The following is a 26,800-nucleotide window of genomic DNA, read 5'->3' as shown; positions in this document are numbered from 1 at the left end:
TTAAACTGTCATACGGATGACAGTTGATGGCTTGACTTGATTGATTGCCATTTAGTTTGCGGGGCTTGTTGCTTTGAACATGCTGTTATCGTTTTTGGCTGATATTTAGCTTGAGGAAGGCTGAAAGATAGTGTGTCTTAGGGGTTCAATATTAACCATTTAGACCAATTAACAGCTCCAAAAGGATTGACCTTGATGGAAAAAGTGCATACATAGATACATTAGGTTCAGAATATATCAAAGTCTTACAAGTTTGGTAGGTTGATATTTCTGGAATATCACAATATCACAAAAGCTTGATATTACTTAAAAGGAAACATGAATATAAAATAACAAAAAACATTATCATAAAGAAAAAGAAATACATAACAGTAAAAACTGGAAAAGCAAAATCTTTTCCAAAAACTGTACAATAATTATTACAATCAAAAGCAAAGCATTTTAGGTGTAGTTGAGTCTTCAGCTGTGCATACTTGCTGTTGGATGGATCAGTACCCTCGGTATTGCAAATGCACATAGGCGAGGTGAACCTGGCGGGGGTGTTTAGGGGCTGGCATGAGACTGAGCCAAGAGTTATTGGAGGAGAGGAAATGAGCAGAGGGAATAAACAAGGAGGATGCTCGTGATGAGCAATCTCAAGTAAACAGGAAGCAGGATCAATGTTCGGTCATATAAACGGTCATGTTTATGTAAAGTCATGGATTATAATGGAATTTTGCTCTTTCAGTGATGAAGTGCAATATCTTGATTTGAGATTAAATGTCAAAGTTCATTCCCTCATGTTTTGTCTTTGCTGTTAATTCTACATCCTCAAAGCAACAGTATGTATTGAATGAGTAATTACAAAAGCAAATAGATATGCTAATATAATGCCATTATGGTAACAATGCATTATTAATGCTGCCATGCCTCATCATCTATGATGGTGTGGTATATCTTTTTATGAGATAGTTATTGTAAAAGCAGTGATACGTACAGCATAATGAGGTAATGCGTCACATATCATTACTTTGGGTTGGTGATGATACTGATGATAAGTTTTTAATGTGATTTGTATTAGTTAACCCTTTTCTTTCAAGAGAAAATAATGCTAAGAAAGTATGATCCTATATTTCATCACCATTATGATTTGCATACACTATACTAACTCTTAGGGTAGCCATTAGAGTGCAGGTTTAAAAAAACAAAGGTCATCCCTGTTTCAGTATTCGCTTACGGTGGATGGTCTCAATAGAGCATATACAGTGCTTCCACCCATGCTATGTGATAAATCACTCCTGTTTCTATATTTAACTCCTATTTTATTTTCCCAGCACAATATTATCATTCTGTGGAGGCAATAATATTATGTCCTTATACCAGGCCTGCCACTGCCTCTTTCACTACACCGCCTCCTGAATCAGATGCTTGTTTAGAATTTTATGTTTTTCGTATTTTATCCTTCAGTACAATGTTGAAAATAATCTGCTATTTCGTTGACATTATGTGAAAGTACGAGGGAGGAATTTTCAGCATAGATTCTAATTTATGCTGCATTACAAAAATCAGAGAAAATACAGTAAACACTCTTCAACCAGTATTTAAATTGGCAAATAAACTCTTTAATGTGGATAAATCAGTCTGCATGGATCTATAAATTATAATAAGGTGATTCTTACAGTGTCTGTTGTCCACAATTGCTTTATACTGTATGAAAAGTTTCTCCTTCAGTTCATTCAATGCAGTCATTTAAAGGTAGTAGGTGACATATGATGACAAATCTGAAGCCTCTGATTGGACATGTGTCGCACCAGAGCACTGTGCAATTACACACGTTCGCTTATTATGATTACACTGATTAAGTCACATGCAAATCACAGCAGACTGCTGTAGAATAACCACACACCTCTACACCAATCATACGAGTTGGTTATAATTTGCTATTCTGCCCGTCTATGTAGGAGAAGACGGATTACAGCCGCATTATTTTTTTTTTAATTCAGCATTTTATAAATTATTCTTAAACTGCATTTCAGTGCAAATGCTGCTGTGTCATTTTTTTAAGTATAACCTCTTGCAACTTGAAATACAGTATAATAAATAATGAAAGAGATCATCTTCACCAAACTATTTTTCATTACTTGTTTCTGTAATGAATTAATAATTAACTGTTAAAAGCTCTGGTTTAAGATTTGTGGTGCTGTGTGTTCACTGATCTTCATTCCATCTCACACAGCCTTTTTGCACATGAACCAAAATAATTATTGCGTCCAAGACCTACCATTTTTCCATTTCATTTGCAATTGCACTTGCACAGGCCCCTAATGTTCATGTATGTGTTTATTCAGCGCAGATCAGTTCTCCCAACAGAATATATGTTGCTGCTTGAATTCTTTAAGAGCTCCCTCGCAGATCCTGTTCCGCAAAATCAAACCAAATGCTACACTCCTTGATATACGTGTCTGACTGTACGTACATTATGTATGAAGCAGTAGTTGGTGTTAGAAATGTTGCCAAAGAACTGACAGTGGCGTTGAAATGGGAATGAGTCAGACAGAGATGACAGAGATTAATTCTGCATCAACTTTACATAATTTCAGTGGATCTGTTCCTCTTTTCTGTAGGATTTATATAATATTTTATTATGTTTATTATTAAAAATAACAAAACAATAACTTTTTTGTATATTGTAGATATTAAAAGCTTACTAGTTAGTGTTAGTTCTGCAGCAATGAAGAGAAATTATCTTCATAAAAAACGCAGTGATAAAGTGAGATGGAATAAAACTGTAACAAAAGAGCCATTCCCACTGAGAAATACTATTTATAGTGTGTGTGTGTGTGTGTGTGTGTGTGTGTGTGTGTGTGTGTCTAATATAGTTTTGTACCCCCTCCCCTCCTGCTACAGCCTGATAAAACTTTTATGACAATTGCTGTATCGCCTAAGGATAGACACACACACACACGTAAGGCAACTTCTAATACACACGCAGAGAGGGCAGATATTCCCATGGACAGACACATTTAGAGGATTCACACGTGGAATAAACCTACACACACGTGGAATGAACCTACACACACGTGCCAACTTGTGAAAATGTCTGGAATTGAAGTTGCAAATATGTACACACACACACACACACACACACACACACACACACACACACACGCCTTCTGACATTCAAGCTGGTACAGTGTGAGATGAGCCGCTATGCAAATGTCATATACAGGACAAAACGTCTTCATATACTCTACTCACACTCCCACACACACTAAGAAGTTCACAGAGGCCACAGTTTTGGCACAGTTTGTCAGCTTGCGTTGCAAGTCTGAAATCTACATTAAAGCCTAAACTGGTGACCTTTGAACTCCTGCCCACAAACTCTCCCATGGGAGGATGTACACACAGAAGGATGAACTGTGACCGCTGATGGGGACTTTTATTTTCCTTTGCGGGATATTTTACTCAATTAGTGGAAAATAGCCCTGAGGCAGAACTTGTTCTTGAATCCACAAGAGACAGGTCGCAACCACAAAGACTGAATCATTAAGACCCTTTGACCTGCACAAAAACATCTCAGCCTTCGACAGGTCGAAAAGGCCAGATCACATCTCATCAGCATTTATTTTCAAACTGGCTCATTCACTGGTTTGAGTTACCCACTGGGCTCTGCTTTTAAGAATTGTTGATCTGGTTTGTCATTGATAGTCTCAGAGCTGTCAAAGATGACAGCAGACTAGAAAGCACTTGGAGAACTCATCTTCCACCAAGGCTGCACAGTCCTCTCTATTCTTATCTTAATAATAGAAAATTAAAGTTTTCATCTTGATCATCTGGTTTTTATCTTGTCTGCTACTGTCACTACTACGACTACTTTAAAAAGCTTAGCTTATTGTCCTGCAAAGCCAGACTACTTTTAATGAGCTCCAATACAAGCTTTAATTCTGAAACCATATCCACTGAGAGTCATTCCAGCATATTATAAATACCAAAAAAACTGTAAAAGGAGCAAAGAGCTAACAGTAGTGTAAGTGAGCTGGGGTTGCGTAGCAAATTCAAGCCCACGTGCCTCTATGAAACCCCCAGTTGACTGTAAAGACGCTGTGATCTCTGAGTCAGGAAAATCTTTAGGGCAGCACATGTAAAGATCCCTCTAGAGCTGCAAGGTTTTCATGCAAGAGCAGGTAAACAAACACAGCTCATGTATAAGCCCAGCTCAGCTACTGTCAGAGCCGCAGCTAAAGAAATACAGCTGAAAGCCTCAAAAACACACTTCATATGTGGATAAGTTCACATATAAGCACCTGGCTTCAGGCTTGTTGTGTGCATGGCTGAGGCCCATGAACCATACAAATGCTCTCTCTTGTTTCATTTCTGTCTATCTGTTCTTGTTTTTTTTTATTATTTTCCACTGAAAACTTACAAGTTGTCTTGTTTTTAAATAACTTCAGCCACCACTGCTTTGAGCCAAAATATGACACTAGTATGTGTCCTTCTCTCTTAAAAGCAGTGAAGAGGGGAGAGACTGAAAATAGAGAGGAAGAGAACTGACAGTTTAAATGCCTGAGAAAAGGGGCTATCGAGGCCAGAAAATCCTGCAGAAAGGCAAATCAGTGGTAAAGGTGGTTGCACTGAGTAACTTCTACTTATCAGCAGTTGGTCTGCCACTTTGGTCCAGACTGAAATATCTCAACAACTGCTGGATGGACTGACATAGGATATTGTACAGAAGTTCATAGTACCAGAGGATGCATACTAATAACCACCAGGTCAAACATTTCAGTTATCTGGTGAAATATCTCAACATCTACTGGAAGGACTGACAAAGACCTTGGTACAGACATTCATGGTCCCCAGATGATGCCTCCCAATTACTTAATGGTAATCCCCTGACTTTTAATGTAGCACCACAATGAGGTTGATATTTTTGAATGAGAAATATCTCAACAAATATTGGATGGATTGCCATGAAATATCAGGGTGAAATGTGATCACTTGGGAGATCCCTTGACCGTTCCTCTACCGCCAGCAGCAGGTACACATTTTAAGTGTCCAATGCTTAATCACAAAATGCATATAAAACTAATGAAATCCCTATTGACCTCAGCTTGTCTTTAGTGCAGATTAGTAAATATCAGAATGCTAAACATTGGGATGATGGTTAACATTGGATGTTTGCAATAATAATAATAATAATAGGTTATAGGTGATGCTTTAAATTTTTTGCTCAAAGAACTGCTGTCCCTAAATACAACCTCACAGATCTGCAAATATAGCTATACTGAAAATATAAAAAAACACATTCTCAGAGCCCCACAAATCTTCTTTTAAAGGCATACTATGCAGGATTTTCCTGAAAAACAATGTATAGACAAAAATAGCCCTTTCAACCATCACTTAAGACCCAAGTGTGTGACAGTGTCTGTATCTTCAGGGACCCTGCCGTCTGCCTGTATTTTCTTATTTTATTGTGTGTGGGACATTTCTGGGTGTCAACCTATAGGCAGCCTGCAGAATGTATTGGGACTGTATAAAAACATAGCGACCAAGTAACATCGCTGTTTTTGTGTCTCTCTCCTCTGCTCCTTGTCTGTGTCATGGATGCATAACGAGCTGAAGGTCAGTGTGTCAGTGCCTGTTTGACCGAGGGCAAAGCAAGCCACAATGGAACCTTCCTGCAGGGTTGCACAGAGGTGTGGCCATGTAACAATCAGAAAATAATATTTTTATTTCTCTGATTCACTGCTTTGTTCTAGCTAATGTTGCTCCCACTTCTCATTCATTCTGTGTTTCTCAACCAAAGCTGCTCTCTCTGGCTTGCCTTTAAATATTATAGTGTAACCTATTTATTTATTTAATGTTTATTTAGCAGTGACTATGCACAACACATGCATTGTACCAGATATAGATAAAAGCTCATTTTCATCTGTAGTCCCTGAGTGGAGCCCACTAGTGATGTGCAGGTAACTGAGATAAAAAGATCAGTAAACAAAACCCTTTATAAAAAAACAACACAAGATATAACATCATATAAAAAACTAAGAAACAAAATCCAAGAATAATCCTGAAACAAGCAACCGAAAAAAATATTCTAAATTCCAACTAAGGAGCACAACATCAGCAATCCCAACACAGAGACATGTAATTCATCAGTGCAAGAAATTACCAACCAAACACGCAGTACCAAAGCTGGCCACATTGAGTTTCTCACAGGTCAATTACTACATATCTGACTGTCTTTCAACCATGTTTTCAAGCCCTTAACTGAGAAGTAGTTTTGTCCTAATGTTCTAGACCAAAATTTACATGCGAATAATCTTTTATAATTAACCAACATTAGCCATAAACTAAGTTCGTTTTTTTTTATCCATGACTTTCAATGCATCAAATGGTTGCATTAATGTACCATTTGTCTGAGACCAGGTTGGACTACTATGACTTCATTACGAGCATGTACAGTTTTGCTGCATCTATACTCATTTGATTTCTTATTAATCTAAAATGAGCATGGTTATACTTCATTGTTTTCAATTATATGCAACACAGAGAAGGACCATTGACAAGCTGTATGTTTGGTATTTGTGGACAGTAGTTTATTTTTTAAAACTAGAAAGTTTGTTTCCCATTGGAGAACTGAGGTATTCAATCCCTAAAATATCAAAAGTGGCATCAGGATATTGGGACTGTGAGGCAGCTACGGCGGCAGCTGTTTAACTGAGGTAACAAGCTTTCATGTGTTCAGGTGAGAGGGCAGCAGGATCCAATCACTGCACAGCCACAGCTATTGTCCTCAGATAGAAAATGGAAGGTGTAGGGGGAGGAGAGCAAAGAAAAGGAAAAAATGATGAGTGAAAAAGTGAGGGAAAGGTGACGGGATCAAAGAGAGGAGAATGCTGTTCCACTCTGATTGAAAATGACAGAGGGAAAGGGCGGAGGAGATTAGCACTGAGAGAGACCAAAACAAAATCTAAAAAATCCAGAGAGCAGATTGGAGAAAGTTATTTTCCACAAAAGAAAGAGAAAATCATAGAGAGGAGGAGTGGCCAAGAGAGAAGAGAAAGCAAAAAAAGACAAGTTCAAAAGAGGAAAGAGTAAACAGGAATGGTCTAGAAGAAGAGAGCAAAATGAGGGAACAAATGACAAGACAAAAAGGATGATCCAAGCTGGAGGAAAAGAAAAAATAAGGGGTAGGCAAAACGCAATAGAGGGGAAAGAAGTGATAAATGAGGAGAACAAAAACAGAGGTGGAGAATCATCAACTGTGAAATGGAAACCAGGATGGGACACAGATTCCAGGTTATATGTGAAAGAAAGAAAGAAAGAAAGAAAGAAAGAAAGAAAGAAAGAAAGAAAGAAATGGAGGGAACTGATGTTAGGGGTAATGTGGGGAGAAAAAAGACAAGACAAACAAAATAACCAAGGATGGAAGAAAATGGAAAAAGATATGAAAGAGAGAAAAAGTTAAATTAAGCATCCCTCAGGACTCAGGAGATTACTTTTTGTATCGGCACCTATAAGGTCATTTTGTATGTGCAGTTTGTCCTTTGAAATCCATGTTTCCTAGTCCCACCACACTGCCTGGGTGTCTCAATGAACTTGAGTTATCGTGCACTGTAAAAGAAAAACGTTGATCATTTCAAAGAAACTGCCTTCATTAAATTGTTTTGCTTTAAGTCAAACTCAACCTTTCAAGCAAACAAATAGTAGTTGTTGAGATGCTGTGGACAAACCAAATTCAATGTACTCTAAATGTTCTTCTGGTATTTGCTGTTATGGCCATAGAGCCGTGAGTGGTTGTGTTGTTGTGCTGCTCTCTCTCCTGGGGTCCTGTGCCCTCCAGATACTGCCCTCCCCCTCTGTGCAGCTTTCTCCATTTACTAATCAGGTCTGGGCCTATATAAACTGGGACCGGAGTTCTCACACTTGCCCAGTATCATAGCAATTAATCTGCAGTGGCTAATACCAACATTCAAGAAGCAGTGTGCCCTTTAAGTGTTGAAAGTAAGGGTGTTGAAGTGTGGTCAATGTACCTCGTTTCCATGCAGGACACCAAAGTTACATCCTGTCACAGACCTGCAATTAGCAATTGCTTTTTGATTAAATGTAGCCACAATCTTTCCATGACCTTACCCAAGTGTTTTAGTACCTAAATCTTCACCATTTGACTACAGAGTTTCCTTTATACCATAACCATATAGTACCATGTTTTATAAACCGCACTGGCCTGTGCTGCCCTGGAACTTACCGCTTTGTTGAGCAATCCAACAAACTCAATTGGCAATAGTTGGGAAGTCAGTGAGGGATCATCTTTGTTTTTTTAAGCCCTTCACAGACTTTACTTTAACTTTCTTTTACATTTTGGAGAAAATGTAAAAGACATGATAAATACACTGATAAACATGGTGGTACCTAATCTAAAAGCAATTATGAGTTATACACTTTTTGCCACAAAGCATTATCACAATTTGCTTCTTCCAACATGATGATTTGAACTTGTTCCACGTCAAGTCTTGAATTAATGAAGGTTAATCTGGGCTAATTGTGAATACTATTTCATTGCATGGTTTAAAATTATGACAACACTGGTTTGTATAGAAACAGAGGGAAGTAAAAGTCATCCATTGACATTTCAAAAGGTGAGGTATTTTGAAACAGCCATTGAGTGATTGCTGCTAACAGCTATTGCGTGATGGCAGCTTGACCTTTTCTCATGCAGCGTCTAGCGCTGCCGAGAAGCTTTAATGGAGCAGCAATAAATTCTGTCTCTGAGATTTCCACCTATCAGACATCAGCTCCTCAGAGGGATGAGGGCTGAGGTATTTAATTACCCCCTTATCAAAACACTGAAAAGTGCATTCGCTCAGTGTGCACACATCAACATATTTTCATGAATGTACGTGTTTGTGTGTGTTTTTATGTCAGGGAATGTGTGTGCATTAATAGAGCTGGCAATCTGTGTAAACTATAAAGTGTCATTTATGAGAAGACAGCATCCAGAGAATTGCATCAAGTGTTGAATTATTTATTTCCTGTCAAAATAAAATTCAGGGAATATGTGTTAGTGTGTGCACATATGCGTGTTTTACATCTATGGAAAAGTGTAAAATATATATATTAATATATCTTAATCTCAATTAATACTTTATGTTTGGGAACAGAATATATGATTAAACAAGTGGAAAAGTGTTTTTTTTTCTATTTCCAGTTTCTTCTCTTAAAGGACCAGTGTGTAGGATTAAGAAGCATCAAGATGCAGATTGCAACTATATGAACAGCTGTGTCAGTACTTCACGATTAATCTGGTAAATCTAAAGAGTAGTAGAAACAGGAAGACAAGACAAAATAATCCAGGTGCAACACTTGCTTGTTGCTGAAACACATAAGGTCAATACGGGACTCAGCATTCATATATAATAGCTTATATTGCATAAAATGTATTATTTGATTTTATTTAGTTCAGTGTTTTGAAAGCTTAAACCTCCTCCAAGTAGATGAGAGAAGAGAAGTAAGCCCAGATTGTTGGAGGTAACCCGAGCCCTTAAAGGCACACTATGCAAGATTTTTGCCTTAATATAACAGCTTTCAAGTCATTTCGATGGTAAACAAACTCGTTGTATAGCGAATCATCCTGATAGCAAAGCAGGAGAGGGACTCCATTGGCAGAACCAGCAATGCAAGTCTGAAAGGTGGCGCGAGAATCACAAATTGCTTTATGGCATTCACTCAGATGTTACCTGGTCGGTAGACTTCTTCAGAGTCTATCTTTGCCTGTTCGATGTCCGAGCTTCCATCCTACTGAACATGTGTTTTCAGTGTGTTTTTTGCTATTTTTAACTCTTTCCTTACTTTCTTAATTTCTTACTACTTTGTTCTCCTTGCCTAAATACTTTTTTGGGGTTTTTGAGCACTTTTTAGTTTTTGTTTGCACGGGTCTCCATGGCGACGGGGAGTCACACTGTTTACACCCGCGACCAGATGATCGCCCTGAGGCACCCTAAGCATCCTGATTGGAGAGAGACCCTCCATACCGGAGGAGCTGAGGAGGAGACAGCGAGGCTTTAGAGTGGGGGTTAAACAGAGGATGAAGAAGAGGAGGTTTAAAGTCTATATCCCTGCAGTCATCACTGGAAACAAACGTGTCTACACGAGCAGATACCGGACTCCAATGTCACCATGCCCGGCTTCCAGACGGTTCGAGCCGACAGGGACACCACCACGACCAGCAAGAAGAAAGCAGGGGGACTGGCCGTGCTCATAAACAACAGGTGGTGTAACCCCGGGCACGTCTGTGTGAAAGAGCATGTCTGCAGCCCGGACATCGAGCTCGTCGCCGCCGGACTTCGTCCATAGTGTCTGCCACGGGAATTTTCCAGTGTTATCGCCATCACTGTCTATATTCCTCCATCTGGGAAAGCAGAAGCAGCATGCGACGTCATCCACACTGTGACTGCAGGACTACAAATGAAACACCCTGAGGCCTTCATCATCATCACAGGGGATTTCAACCATGTCACCACCAGAGACAGTAAGACCTTGGACCTGCTGTATGCAAATGTTCCTGTTTTTTATATCTGTATTTATTTCACTCAAATGTTGCTGTGACAAGTGAATTTCCCCATTGTGGGATTAATAAAGTTATCTATCTATCTATCTATCTATCTATGTACCGGTATACAGGGGGAGGGGATCAGGCCGTGAGTGCAGAGACGCAGAGCCGTATATAGAGACGGCTCTGGTGAGTGGTATTTACGACAGTTAACGTTAAATACAAGTACTCCGCAGCGACTCTAGGGGTAGCTGTTTGACAAAACCGGAAAACTGCATAGTATGCCTTTAACGTCCACAGAGATTAAAATGTTTCTCATAAAGTGTGTTATTACCCCGATGAACATAATGGCCTCACAATAAGAGTGTTTCTTCTTTATATATATATATATATCACAACAGGCTTTCTCATCTGCATGTACCTTCGAAGCAAGTGAAGTTGGCCAGAGATGCCTCCTCTGCCACTGGACCCCCACAGTCATAAAATACATGTATACTTCATTTATGTGATGTAAATCATAATGAAATTAGATGATTGCTGGGGTGGGGCATAACACAGTTGACTACCCTTGTGAATTGTGGCAAGTTGGAAAATGTCAATACTTTCAAAGTTTTACTTCATGACTGGCAGGACTAAAGTGAGCAGGGTGAAAATTCGAGGGTTCAATAAAATGGGGCATCCTTTTGTATGATGGTATGAAGATACACTAGCTTACAGCTAAAATACACATTCATATTTTGTCATTGTTTGTTATTTTGTCTACATGTTGACCTGTGTCTTCAAATGCTCTCACATGTAGCTGTTTAGAAGCTGAAGTTGTAATTATTAAGGTCTTAATGCTGTGGTGTATATCCTACGGGCTAGCTGTCAGCCTGTCTCTGAGCAGAATGAAACGATATTCTAGATAATAAATCAAAGTGTCCGTAAGGTTCGCTGTCAGAAATGTCCGCACTGTCTGAGAAATAGAGAGACAGAGACAGAGAGGAGGCAGTTTACTCAGGATGAAGACAGGAGAGAAGAGGAAGATGAAATGAAGGCAGAAATGAGAACATCTACAGGCTGCAACGTTCATTACACACCAAAAGACGTATATCGTCATGTTGTGACGTACACGGTCTGCTTAATTGGAACATTGCAAAGGTTGCTGCTCTGACCCTCCACGAGGAATGGTTATTTCCCAACAGGGATCAATACTAAATACCATTATATTATGTGTTGTTGTTGTTTCCCTTTGCGTCTAACACCTGCCTGGTGCTTCACTTTCTCCCTCTGGGCACAGAGAGCCATTTACAGCAATTTTTATAAAACACATAAACTTCACAGCCCTATCAAGCAGGTTATTACTATATTCCTGTCCTTTCATACAGACTTTTACTGTGTTTTTGATCAATGGCTGGAGTGTGGCAGTAATGGAGCCGGGGCTACGGCTTCCATTTTTACTGGGGACACCCACACACTATAAATCGTGTGCACTCGTGGCCTTGCGAGATGCATCGGATAAAAGCATCCACCAAATGGAATAATAGATCAACTTTTGCTTTCAACAGTTCCCATTCCTATTTGTTTGATCTGGCTTCATCTGGACTATTTATGCAGTCTACTTTGCAGTGTGTGTGTGTGTGTGTGTGTGGGTGGGTGCGTTTTGTCTTATCTTCCTGGTGCAAACACAGTTCAAGAATTTAATTCAAACCGAAAACAATGCATTTACGTTTCCTTTATAGAGAGAACCACTATATCATAAGTATGGAAACGTACTTGGTGGATAAAAAATACGTCTAAATGTATACATAGAAGATAAAGGTTTTACAGTAGATGCTTAAGCTTTTATGTTCAAGTGGTGTCCCTTTTATTATAAACATTAAACATTAACATTAGTTTAGGCAATAGTTGGTGCTTATTAATTGCTTTAATAGGACGTGCTCTCGAAGGAGTAAAATTTCACAAATTCATTTAAAACACATTCATGCAAGATCATTATTATAATCAGAGTAACTAGAAGGCACACAGAGTGCAAACCCCTGCTATGGCTGAAGAGTTTTCCAACATCCTGCTGTACTCTAAAGCCTAATTTGAATCACTTAAATTTTAAGTCAGATTGATTTCTTGGCCTTGCAAACAGCCTCAGGATTTAAAAAAAATCAAATCTCTGCTCACTTAAGAGTTATGATTAAAACATGGAACTCATCTAATGGCAGAAATCCCAGAGCCAGATCACCTCCAAAATGTAATCAATCGTTGTTTGGGCCATTTGTTGTTTCTCAAACAGATGGATTGTCAAAAAATAAGTATGCACGGGAGATTTTTTCCTTCTTCTCATCCCTCTTTGTGCTCCGCCAGACTAAGAGCTTGCTGTCGTTTCACCAGGCTGACTAAGCAAGAAAGTATCAAACTGCTTCTGTAGGCAGTTCCATGCTTTATACCTCTGAAGTTCATAATGTCAGGGTTTTTTTTCTCAAGCCATACCACAGTATCCATACATTTAAACACGACAAGAAGAATGTAAAATTGTCTACTGTCTTATGAAATGTTGCAGATGACTTACACATCACACATATTTAAAAGCAACAAGATTTCACTGTATTTCATTCGGAGTCAAAGTGAGTTTTTAGCCATGCTGGCAGACAGTGTCTGTTTTGTTGGTCAGTCAGTCCATCTGTCCACCACTTTCTCAACAACTATTAGAAGATACATTCTTTTGACTTTGGTAATCCCTCATTTGACTGCCACAGGTGGAGTCAAATTCCCTTTATGTGTACACAAACTTGGCCAATAAGGCTGATTCTGAATGTAAATTCTTTAGAAATGTTCATGGTGGCCGAGGATGAATCCTAATGACTTCAGTGATCACACGACAAGAGCAGGTCAAAGTTTTCACTTTTTCAGTCAAATAGCTCATAATATACAAGATGAACTGGCACAAACTGTAGAACATTCATGATTCACCACGGACAACTCCTAATGATTTGGGGATCCTCTGACTTTTCCTCTAGCCCCGCCATGAGATTGACATTTGTGGTTTTTAGTGAAATGTTCAGACAAATATTGGATGGGCTGCCAAACATTCATGCCCCCTTCAGGATTAATTGTAATTACTTTGGAGATTCCTTACCTTTTCATCTAGCACCATCATCAGGTCAAAATTTCAATGTGTATAATACTGCAGGATTAAACAAATTTACATTACTGCAGTAAGGTTGAAGACACATGTATGTGTGAGGTTTTTTTTCAGATTTTTCAAGATTTCCCAGAAATCTTATGAGCTAATGAGTAAACACTGCACCTCTTGGATCTGCAGAAAATCTCTTCTTACCAGCTGGTGAAGAGGTTAACTGTTTGTTTATTAGCAGTCGCTCACTGCTGTTCAAGAGTCCGTTTTGTATTTTCTCTTCAATTTGTGATTTATCACTTCCTGCAGGTTAAGCTGATTTTCCTCTAGTGTCCAAACCCAGTTTAATTTGGACAAACAGGGTGAATTTATTCAGTCCTATCAGGAGGACTGGGGTGCTGTTCTCTGTTGTAATTTAGGCTGAAAATGCAGGTGTGTTTTTGTATGAATATTGTAAAATGTATTCTCCTGTCATCATGCATTGCAACTGTTTCTCCTGTTCATAACTCAAGGTAAGGTCCTGTAGGTGCAGACACATTTTAATTTCTCTCCTCCTTTTAAGGTATCATATTATTGTTATCACAATGTTTGGAATATGAATGTATGTTCCCTGCACACTTTTGCTGTGTATTGCTTGTTCTTATGTATTAAAGAAAAATGTCTTATACCTTTTTAATGAAAGATTTCACCTGCCCACCTGTTGTTCGACTCTAATCATTCATTCTTTCTTTTCTTTTACCTGCCTCTTCTTATCTCTCTATAGGTTACACTTTTATCTTGCTGTCTTCTTCCTCCCACCCTGTCCTCAGCCTCCTTGAACTGCAGAATGTATTATGATTAAACTGATTAAACCAGTCTCCCTGTGAAAACTGTCTCTCCTATCATTGTCCATTTATCCTTTCACAATCGTGTCCTTTTTACCTCTATTATATCCTACAATAAATGCAGATTTGTTCCCCTCAGCTCTATGTGGCTGTCTTATATTATTAGTATCACTGCCTAATCTACATTGGTAATTATCGTTTTTAATAAACAAATAAATGTAAATAAAGGCTTAATTTTTGAAATACCCTTCAGTCATAACTGATATCAGTGTTCCTCTCTGTGCATCCAGACTTCTTGAGCCTACCTTAGCACAAAGGGAAGCAGGGAGAACTGACAGGGTTTGTCAGAAGTGAAAAACTAGATCTACAAGTCAATAAATAGTTTAGCTTGATAGCTGGCAAGCCTGTCACAAGTCCATCCAGGAGTCACTAGGGCTTTGCTCAACAGTTGCTGCTCAAGAAACACCTCCTATGCATACCACTTTATGATATTTTTGCTTTAATAGAGCAAGATTAGCAGTTTCTTCCTGCTTCCAGTCTTTATGCCAACTTACGCAAAACACATCCTGTACCTACTCTGTCACTGTACTAGGCTGTGCCCTACTTATTAAGTCAACTGTGATGTTTTTTCTTACTACATATTTAACTTATTTCTTTAATCTCTTTTCTTCCATTTCTTCTTCCCTTTTCTCCAATGTGTCTAGTTGAGTGCATTGTGGTTTTACCTGAACCGAGGAGTCACTGGGATCCTGTCTTTGGCACCTGTGTCTTCCTCTTCTCCTTTCTCATCCCTGTGGCTATCATCAGCATCTGCTACAGCTTGATGGTCAAGCGCCTGCGCAGTGTTCGCATCCTGTCGGGCTCCAAGGAAAAGGACCGCAACCTGAGGCGCATCACCAGGATGGTCCTGGTGGTGGTGGCAGCATTTGTTGTCTGTTGGACCCCTATCCAGATCATGGTCCTGGCTCAGTCGCTGGGCTTCAACCTGAGCAGCTTGTTCACGCTGGTGCTGATGCACTTCTGTATCGCGCTGGGCTATGTCAACAGCAGTTTGAATCCTGTGCTTTATGCCTTCCTGGATGAGAACTTCAAGCGCTGCTTCCGCGAGTTCTGCAACCCATCGCCATTCCGCCTTGACACACAGCAGTCTGGCAGGATGAGGAGCATCGCTCGGGAAGTTGCGGCAGCCTACAGCTGCAAGGCTGGAAATGGTGGGGGGCCTGGGGGAGGGACGCCTAATCCAGCATGACTAGGCGTGGAGCTCCCTTTGGTGGGGGTAGACCCCCAACAGAGGAGAGAGGCCCAGGGGAAAGGTAACTCGAATACAGAATTGACTCAGATTACAGCTCTCTAGCGGCACGAGCCCCCCCGCCCCCACACTAGAAGACTGGCCTGGGGTGGGGGGGAGGGAGATGAGGAGGATGGGATCGAAAGGAAAAGAATTTAGAATGACAGCCATAGGCTCCATAGGGTGCCTATATGGATGGAGGGAAATGGGATGCATTGAAAGCTTGGGTGGGAAGGGTGATGAACATGTAGGTAGGAGATGGTGCCAGATATGGGAGTAGCTCAGACCATTGTGGATCCTAAATCTTGGAACGTTTATGTCCAAACTCCACTGAGGCTGTAAGATATATGGAGCTACAAATGTTAGGAAACCTCAGTAAGACTTGTTCAAGGATTCAACTATCTTGAGGTGGATGTAAACACAAGAGAGGTGACAGCATTATTTGGCATGTACTAGAGCCCCCAAAACAACCACCTTGCTAACAGAAATTAGATCTGTCAACTGAGGTTGGTACCGACTTGCTGCATCTCTAGAAAGATTCCCAAATCTGTACTTGGGTTTGATACAGTAGGGGTTGGGGCTAGATATTTGAGGAGAACATACATATAAACAGCATGGGATCAATAGAAGGAGCTGCAGATACCAAAATCCTTGAAACCACCATGCATGACTTTGGTGATTGTAGGAAGATTATAAACAACATTGGAAGCATGGAACATGGCTATCTGGTGGTAAGGACCACGGACTGAAGACCAAGGAAGAGCAAAGCTTTCTAGAAGTGTGAAATGGAAAACACTTTCGCCACAGTTTATTGTATCTTTATCAGAGGAGGTTTTATGAGTGGGAAGTGGTGAACAAAATGCCTTGTGTCCTACACTGATCCCAGTATGGGGTCTTTATTGTGATGGTTTCTCTAAAAATGGGTCTACAGAATGATAATATGCTGCTGAGCCCTTATTAAGACTTAAATGGGCACACAGTGTAATGTGATATTTGAGACTAGACAGGAAGTCAGACTTGTGAAAAGAACAATGTGCAACAAGCTACTCTTGAACAATATTCTTAAACTGTGTCTATGGACCCAGAATGGGTCACATGAGTGTTATTTCTCATAGGAGCAACATTTCAGTGTGTCCTGGAAAAACTAAGCCTGAGAAAACCTGTCCTAAAACAAGTTTCTTAGAGTTTTTGTGATTTTTGAAAACTTTCTATAATCACCTGTGGGGTGTTGGAAATTTAGTTGGGGTGGGGGTGACTGCCTGTCTGTCCACATATGAAATGTCAGTTGCCCTGTATTCAAGGGTAGAAGTACCCATATCAAATTTGCAGACAGGACTTGAAAAGTTTGCCATAAATATAATCTTTGAACATGACCTGGGCAAAAATAATGCATTCATAAAAACATGTTTCAAGTATTTGTTTCAAGCACTTACAAAAAGCAACATTTGTCAGACGGCAATTAATTGATTAGTGGAAATGAATACGTATTTCTTAATTGGGATGAAGATTGAAAAACAATCCTCATATTTTGAAACGTGTTTACCAGACGGTCTTTACAACACATCTGTGATTGTAACACCGAAACAAATATCCTGTGTGGAACTTTGCAGGACAATATGTTTAAAAGCTAATATAAGGACATTTTGTAGTTTTTATTTCTGGTTAAAAGATCAAATGAACAAAAATATAAATATTCTGTATTTTTACAAGTAGAAGTTCAATGTTGGGACGTTAGCTTATTCTGAGACATCCTGTTGAAACACTAAAAGCATGCTTGCAACTTAATCTGGTTAAAGTTTCCATGATACCAACCATGGAAATTAGGCATTTTGGGTAAAAGCAAAGTGAACAAGACGAACAATATAGTCACAGATGTTTTGTAAATGACACATGTGGGTGTATTGTTTTTCCCAGGTCTGCAGCTGCTGTCACATTTTGGGAATCAGGTGAAACGGATCGGGGTCGAGATTGGGTGTGGGAGTGTTGGGTTTGAGATATTTTCAGGTGGGGACTTTAACACTGGGCAGGGTTGGGAAGGGGTGTTACTAGTGAGTCACTGGGACTCACAGCACCACAGTGGCAAAGCAGGAGGAAGGGGTCACAGTGTTCTGACCCCACTCCAAGGGACAAAGGGGCTCTCTCTCTTCTTAGTGTCTTAAAGAGGAAATCAACCCTGAAACAGAAACCACATCAGATATTTTTATTTCCCTGGACAGTTTTGGAAATTATACAAACTCGATACAGCATTTAAACTTCTAGACATTTTCTGGGACACAAAAATATCAGAAATATGAAGCATTATGATGAAATTATAACAATTTCATGCAAAATATAATATGATTTACTTCTGTTTTAACTGGGAATTTGCCTCCCACATAAAAAGTCATCATTGACTATTTAAATTAAGTTTTTTTGTTTTGCTTTTTAATAATTCCAGTTGTATTTGTAGTAGTTTTATATGGGCGATATTGTGATGATAAAAATGTGGTCTTTCATAAACATTTGCAAAAAGCATTATGTTAGGAGAAAGAAGATAAATTATTATCTAAAACCTATTTACACATTTTGTCTGGCACTGCTCATTACAAATCTGTTTCTCGAGAACAATCAAACATTATTTCTAACTTTGACATATTCGCCAATTCAGTGATATTTTTAAGTAATGTTTTGGTGATGCTCGAGGTTTGCTGTGAGGAATTAAACTAAATGACATTTTTGAAGTTATACACTTTCACATTCAAGATATTCCTACTGCTTTGATGGTTTTCAGCATTTAGTGAGGCGGTTTATTGTTTAACTGTCGACACTGTAGGAATTAACGTGTGGATTCTGTTTTAGGGTTGCTGTCCCCTTTAATTTAATATTTGTGTCTCTTCATAGAATTTTGATTGGTTTGATTGGTTAAGATGTCTTTACTTTGAATCCAAAACATATGTTTGTTTGTTTTTTTACTTATTTTATTAAATTAACAGAATGCGATTCAGGATAGCAAGTTGACACCAGTTGTGTCACGAAGGGTTATGGTTTGTTGTCAACTGTATAGTTTCAAAGTTATGTCTGTATAAACCAGTTTATTTGCTGCAGCTACTCTTTGCAGCACATATGAAATTGTTCATTGTCTTAATTTTGTCTTCTTTCTTTTGAGAGGAACAATTCTATGAACTTACATTGCCTTAAATATCAAGTGAAGTCTGTTACTGAAGCTCGCTCTCTGGCTGGATAAAATGTGTTATAGTTATTACTGGTGCTTCGCTGTTAGTTTATACTAGTCCAGGTCTGTATTCATAAAGCCTCTGAGGACAGCAGTCATCTGCAAACCAGAGAACATATTAATTTTAGGTTTGTATTTCTTAAAATAGCTGTCTTTGGCCTACTTTATTAATGGCTGGCACTTTCTAAAATATCAGAGCTTAATCCAGTGTAATTATCTTTTGGCATTGGCAAGTTGAAATGTTTCTTCCTTCCTCTCCCACAAACTTTGTACACTAAAACTGCGAGCTTAAACAGCCCCTCAAACTGCATTCATCCATGATAACGGCTCTTTCAACAGTTTGACTCTGATTGGTACCTTACAAAGGGTTAAACTGAGTACACAGACACCATAAAAAAACTGGACAATGATTTTCACTTCTGTAGAATATTATGATGTGGTTACCTCTTGTAACCTCTTGATAATGTCAGCTTCTCACCTTTCCACCGTGTGAATTTAAACTCTACACTGAGAACAACAGTGTTTTTCTACAGGAAGCAGTTACTGATATAGGTCAGGTGGCTGGGGACACACTAGCTCCAGCTCTGAATGCCACAGATACTTCAGATATTGTATTCTACCATTAATTACTTGCCACTGGATCTCAAGGTATTGATCTAAGTACATCATAGGTCACATAAGAAGAAATTTAGTCTGTTGTAGCTCTTTTTGTACAGTTTCACAAAACCAGCCAAATATTCGTTTTACTTACCGTGGTCACAATAGACACAACTTTGTTGTGACATCAGTTCATGTAGGCTGCACAACAGATGATTGACAATATTCTCATTCACCTTAATATCAGTATGAACTGTTTGCACTCCTGATTGAATCAACACACCACTCACTAATTGGTTTGGGTGTCAAATTTAATCTAAAATATCTTTATAAATCAATTTCTGCTAAAATCTAAAATAGTCCATAGAAAAGGACGAGAAACCCTTTTTAATTGTACTTCCATGTATAACATCCACTTTAAACATAAACTAAATGACAACTTGATTTATACTGTGGCCATGAACAAAACCTTTGCAGCCACATTGCTAATTCATTCTCTCTTGTGAAACTAATCTAAGCATGGCCACAAAAAAAGCTTTTAAAAACTGATGATGACTTAAACATGACTTTATTTAGATCACCATGCCATAAACACAATAATACACACTCGTCTTTGCCTCCAAATTGTGCATTATTTATACAAGAGTGCCTGCAAATCCCCCAACATTTTATTTCAGGTCACTGTGAGTGCGACTCAAAAGTGAAAAGAATTAAGTTGCAAATTATCAGAAGTGGGCTTGGAATGAAATCGGGGGTTTTGGAGGGCTACTTGGTCTAAAGAATCAGAGAGTGAAAGTTTGAGACTTTTCTTTACTTTGCCACAAATTATTGATTTAAAATCTAAAATTTAATAACACTAGATCAACATAGTTTTTAGCACTGTTGACTATTGAGCTCAACATTTTTACCCTACCTCTGGTATGATCAAGTCTGTCTGTTCTGTTCTGAGATAGTTTTATGAATACTGGTCGTCTTTTGTACAACCTAGCAGACTTTGTGTAGGAAAAATAGCCGGAGCAACAAGGACACTGGCTCCGACATGACTCACCTTTATGAAGACGTGCTATAACGCAGCTGCGAGGCTCTTTGTGCTTAACTGTCACTGTTAAATTGAAAACGCAATGATATTTTGTATTACTGTTTGGTGTTTTTTGTAGCACAAAACTACATAAAGAGGACTCCAAGAGGGCAAAATCCTTCTGTTTAACAATGCAGAGTGAACATAAGTATACTGTCTGTTAGCTCTGTATAAACATTCTGTTTGAATATTACACTTATGTAAAAGTATAAAACATATTCTGATCATCATTAAACGTCTGACCTCTTTCTCTCGTTATTCTTGGTGTATAATTGAAAACTATTTCTCGCCAACCGTAACAGTATGTATTGTTACCTCCGTGCGTCCGAACGCAGGGAGATTCCTTTCATTCGTTTACATTTTACAGACCACATGAATGTCAAATGAAAAACCTGTTGAAATCCAAATCTAAGAAGAAGAAAAAAACATACAATGTTGATGTTGTTGTTATTACTATTATTGCTATCAAAAGAGAAAAACAGTGTCGCATTAGTGTTTTTTTGCTGTGCGGGAGACTGTCTGGTATGTATCTTTGTATAACTTGTGGACTGTATTTTTGCTCACTGCCTGAGTCATGGAATGAAACAGCTCTTAGGGCTCCAAAATGAAAGAATTTTTTCTTCAGCAAGAGTTGTTGCCGTCAAACCTTGAACCTAAAACTTGTCAACCACAAATCCACCCACAAGTGTGATCCGCAGTGATCACAACACTTGAAGTAGTTTTGAGACTTCTTATCTCTTTTTGGGGGTTGGGACTAAGTCAGGGCATCAGCTTAGTGCCAAAATGTATTATTTGTTTAAATATTAACTGATGCTACCTAGTCACGATTTGAATTTATTTGAATATTGGTTGTGATTGGTTGGCAGAGCTGTTTATGTCACATGACTCTGGCTGTAGCTACATAAACGTACTTGTTCCTGCTCTGCAGATGGCAGACTGAACTACCATGCTAGCCGGCTTGTTGTCAACGCATAGAGACTTTTTGCTGAAGCTTGAATTTTAAATTGTATATTTTTCTCTGCATATGAAATGAATAAATAAATGATGGCCATGTATGACTCATTGTTTTATTGTTGTGACTGTTTCTCAGGCGGATTCTAGATGGGTTGCAATGAATGCATATAAAATGCATACAAAAGTGTTATCAAATATTACAGAAATGTCATTCACTGTGCAGAAACACTTTTAATGTAGTTTTTTGTTCTCCTAAACTATTAAAAAATCTAGTTATACAAGCAAATTTGAATATATATTAAATGTCAAAATGTTTTCTGTGAAAAAACGTCTAAAGTCTTGGCCTTTTGAAAACTAGGAGAAGGAGGGGGAGGAGGAGGGGGAGGCTTTTCCAAGTTTATGTGGGAGATCCAAATCAATCAAACCTGTTTATAGTTACAGACAGTTACAGACTACCAGCATAGAAACACATCAATCTTAGTCACCGACAGCAACAACAGTCCTTAGCATGTATATCAGTTTTAGAATGAGTCACAGTCTTTCTACAATACTGTCTGTATGTTTTGATTTAATATCAATAGTTTGCATCTCCAAACTGCACACATAGAACCATGGCAACATTGTGTTTAACAATTGTTTTGTACTGATGTTAATCCATTAAAAAATGGATTGACACAGAACTCAACATTTCTATTCAATTTCTTGTCAGTTTGAAATGAATATGTCTGTGCATGAGAAAAGGTTGTCTGCATGTAAATATTAAAACGGATAATATACAGGGACAGAACAAATATGCAGCAGTATTGCAGTTTGCATCCTTTGTAAAGCATCCTTATTTGTATTATAGAACTGTCTACAGCTGTATAGTTTTCAAAGTATTGTCTTTTTGTGAAATCAACAGATATATGCAGTTAAAAAGCCCTTCTCCCCTGTCCCTGTCAACAAAATAAAAAACCTTTTTTGATTACATTCAAAGTATTGAAATTCACTTATATAGAATGGCTTCACTACAATGAGTGTATTCATCCTGACATACTTAAAGGTGCTCTCTACACAGAATACATTTTATTATTCTTATTATTAAATGTACTTATCCAAGGTTTGTATGTTGCACAGCAATATTGTAGGCAATCATGTCTTCCATGCAATCTGTGGCATTAACAGACGACTTTTGTTCCCTGATTTTAGTCTTCAAGGTATTGCCTCCTTCCAGACAGCATAAGTACCCACATAAAATGGTACCAAGCCTGGAGAGAAGCAACATCTAAAGGACAAACTTAGGGAGAAAATGTACCTTCATCTGGTTGCTACAGCAGCCTCTGCACCTCAAGGGGTGCGTTTACCAAAGTAAAAATGTCAATATTGTAAATATTATTTTACAAGTTAGAAGTTACTGTATACCGACCTGTATGGACACCACTGGACCACTGCTGTGAACTCTTCATTTCATGCGGGTAGAACAATGTACGTGTTTCCCTGGAGGACACTGTAAAAAATAATCAACTCAAGAGTTTTTCATAAACAACAATTTGACCTTTTGAAATAGTTTTACAGAGTTCCTGGTAATGGCTTTCCAAGTAATTGTGAGAGGAAAAAGGTTAAAGCAATTTCCCAATGTCAGCCTTTCAGCACTTAAGGCCATCTGTTTTCATCCTGTATTTGCACAGTGGCTACTAGAGCTGCTTCTTGTGTGTTTCCTATATATTGCTCTTGATTCTGAAGTGGCAGTCCAATGACGCTGTCAATCAGAGCAATACATTTACTCCTCTTGAGATCAACATTAAATTTGCTGTTGATATTCATGGTTCCTAGAGGACAATCCTAATGATGTCCTTCTGTTCAGTACCATTTTCAGGTCAAATTTTCATCTTGATAAACACTTTGATTGTGACAATTGGCATTTACTTTGGATACTCATGCTCCCTATAGGATGACCCCAGTGACCACCTGATCTTTCCTCCATCAGGACACATTTCCCATTTGCACTTTGTATAAATATCAAATACAGACAACACAAAGAAAAAATATTGTCTTTAAACACAAAGCATCTCATAAATTAATAGGCATGCTGCCTTAAAATTGAATTAGTACATTAATGCCTCCAGGAGGATGGACCTTTTCATTTCAGGGACCCCATGACCCTTCCTCTAGTGCCACTCTCAACATAACCTTTATGTAAATGCTCACTGTATTGAATGATCTGGCAATGGTTTGTTTGTTTTGTTGGGTAAAAATGGACAAGAATCAGGGAATTAGTAGCAATAATTAAATTGTTTGTCTTTGTTTTATGCCTCTATTTTGCACCAAATCAGCAGAGTATGCTGACAATGGAAATTAACTTTTTAAAAAACAACCAAAACAAAGTTTCAACCCTACTGCCATTATGTCTCATTGTTTCAATTAATTAGCATTTTGGATTGGCGCAAAATAAACCACAGTGGCTATGGTCAGGATCACCAAATGAAACAATGCAGCTCACTGATGTGCTTTTAATAGTTTTGGACAACAATGGAGATCCAAGGCACAGAGGAATTGTTTAAATCTGCCTTTAGATACACAGACAATATGTTATGGTCTGACCTGAGCCCATCAAGTCCTGAACCTCACCTTAAACTTCTGACCCCACCTTTCAACCACTACTTCACAAGTCTGCAAATTGCTCTGTGAAGGTTGAGGAGACGGTCATCTTCCCTGTTCTCCTCTCCCGCAGTGAATGAAGTCTGGGTGACAGGGAGGTTGGGTTCACAATAGGTTGCCTGTCATTGAAGCTTAGCAAAGAAATGAAATTTAGGAGGAGAAGGGGGAGGGCATTCTGAGTCTCTGGCCAGCTGAGCTCAAGTGGTAACCACAAATGGTGGAACTCAGATTCTAAGAACTGTATACAACATAAATAAGACACGTGTTTCTGTCAAACAATCAGACATGACATAGTTTCAACACAAGTAAGTGGGTTTGGAGGAACACAGTTGCTGGGCAATACATAGGTCAGGGTGCAGAGGCCTTGGTGGATCGAGTGTCATGTAGCCAATGCAGATCCCAAAGTCAGGATATTTCAGAGTCGAGGATTTCTTTAAGGATTGCTGTGTGACACTAAGTTTGTCAGTTTGTAATAACTAAACATCGTTTGGGCAATACAATACTTTATTTTATTTAATTTTGCATTGGACAGGACAATGGACAGAGACAGGAAAGGCAGGGGAGAGAGCGAGGACTAGAGGGTACCTCCAGCGTCATTTTGAAGCATTTGATGAGTTGGGAGTGAGAATGTGTTGGGATCTATTAACAATAAGAAATATAATTCCTTTTACTTACCTTAACTGCAGAGAGAACTGCCCCCCCCCCATTTTATAATATATTCCAAGAAAATGACAGCATCAGTTGTTCCCTGAAAACAATGTGTTTATGTTCAAGTGACAAAGCCCTCTAGCAGCCACTGTGATTTATAACAGTTTTGGAAGGCACAAACATACGATGTCTTCCTGCTGATAGACGCATCAGATAAAAAAAATGCTTATATATGTCACTCTGGAGGTTACAAACAATGTATTTTGTTGTTTGTTTTATTCGTATTTTTTAAGCAAAACTCATGTTTGACCAGTCAGAGGCATCCCTTTTATTCAAAATGTTGTTGGTAGCAATTTAAAGGTATTTACAGCCGCTATTTTTCACACAAAATGATACCTCTCTCTTTTGTCCTTCTGCCATTCTCCCTCTTTCTCTGGTTGAGTTGAATAAACTTGGATGACAAATGAACTCAAACACATAGTGAGGACAAGGACTTCATCTTGTCCTCACTTTACATGGAAAAGTCCTTGTATCTATGCATCTGCCTCAACCCCTCCCTTTTATCTTCCTCGCCCATCTATCTTTTCTCCTCCCCTCCCATTACATAACAGCTCAGCTCTGTCCTTTTTTAACTTCTCTCTAACTTTCATGCAAACTTTTCACTCTGCCCCCACTCTCAAATCTACGTACACAACCGCCTCTCCCGTCTTCTTCCATTTTTTTGATTTCTTTTGATTGTTTTTACCTGCTTCTTCCACCTTGTAACAGCCTTTGTCTCTTCTTTCTATAACAAGAAAAAATGCCTTTCAGTGCACTCTTGGCTCTCTCTAGCCCTCTTTTACCTCCCACTCTCCTTTTTATTTACCTGCACCTGTCTATAGTAGATGCTTTTATCCAGAGTGCCTGCTTTGAGCTTATACTTTATTAATATAGTATCTCTTTGTAAAACAGACCATATATGCAATGTTTCAACTTACAATTTGGTGGCAGCTTTTCACTCAAACATGCTCAAAATGCTCACTCATGTTCAACAGGATTTTTAGTTTTTCAGGGTGAACTTTTTTAATACTCCATATGTTAACAACTGGAACCTCTGGCGCTGTTTTATGAGTGCAGACCATTCATTTCTTCCTGCAGACTGTTTTACAAGTTTTATTGAAGAAGTCCACCAAATTAAAGTATGTCGTAAATGCTTTCTAAAATTGTTTAATAATTCCAACAATTATTGTTGGAAAATAGATTAGTTTTATTATGTGACAATGCTTTGGTTAATGTTTATAGGTTTAGGCACAAAAACAAGTTGGTTTAGGTTTGGGGAAAATTATGGTTTGGGTTAAAATAAGTACTTTGTTAAGGTTAGGGTTACACTTTATAAGGTAACACTTTTAAACATAAACAGGATATTAACAGCCATCTCAGCCATGTTTTGTTGATCCAATCATCAATCCAAGCCAGATCCATACACAGACTTTAGCAGCCTTAGTATGTTTTATAATGTGACAGAGGGCTTTGTCACCTGATCATAAACATACGTCGTTTAGAGGCACTGATGCTGTTGTTCTTCTTGGGAGGACAGAAACTCAGAGACTGAGACTGAACCATTCTGCCAATGTGCCGTTAAACCAAAACAATAAGCTAAGAGGCCATTTGATTCTACATAAATATGAAATAAAATCAATAAGTAGCATTCAAAACCTTAGACTTTAATAAACCAAGCACACTCACACAGTATGTAGCTCTCACTATAATTGCTCGCACATATACACACACGCTGGAATTCTCCCCAGAGGGCCGATGTGGCTGTTGCAATGATAAATATCTCTCATCCATCTGCTGATGTGATGGAACGAATACATTTCCATAGTAACATCTTGACCTTTGACTTCCACAGGGGGTCGTGAACTCCCAAATTATTTTCTTTGCAAGATCCTG

At 38.6% G+C, this 26,800-nt stretch overlaps 2 protein-coding genes across 2 annotated transcripts in view; one reads left to right on the top strand and one right to left on the bottom strand.

Moving 5' to 3' along the window:
• The window catches only part of oprl1 (opiate receptor-like 1), a 103,849-nt gene extending 82,165 nt beyond the window's left edge, over nucleotides 1–21,684 (top strand). The window contains exon 6 of the mRNA XM_051424372.1: nucleotides 15,160–21,684. Coding sequence (XP_051280332.1) covers nucleotides 15,160–15,704 — 545 coding nt within the window. The 3' untranslated portion in view covers nucleotides 15,705–21,684. The remainder of the gene's footprint in view (nucleotides 1–15,159) is intronic.
• Nucleotides 3,098–26,800, bottom strand: part of tcea2 (transcription elongation factor A (SII), 2) — a 125,692-nt gene continuing 101,989 nt past the window's right edge. Inside the window, exon 11 of the mRNA XM_051424378.1 lies at nucleotides 3,098–3,149. The gene's annotated coding sequence lies outside the window, so the exon portion shown is untranslated. The remainder of the gene's footprint in view (nucleotides 3,150–26,800) is intronic.

Source organism: Dicentrarchus labrax, unplaced genomic scaffold, assembly GCF_905237075.1.
Source record: "Dicentrarchus labrax unplaced genomic scaffold, dlabrax2021, whole genome shotgun sequence".
NCBI classification, from domain to species: domain Eukaryota; kingdom Metazoa; phylum Chordata; class Actinopteri; family Moronidae; genus Dicentrarchus; species Dicentrarchus labrax.
This window is presented reverse-complemented; position numbering and strand designations above follow the sequence as displayed.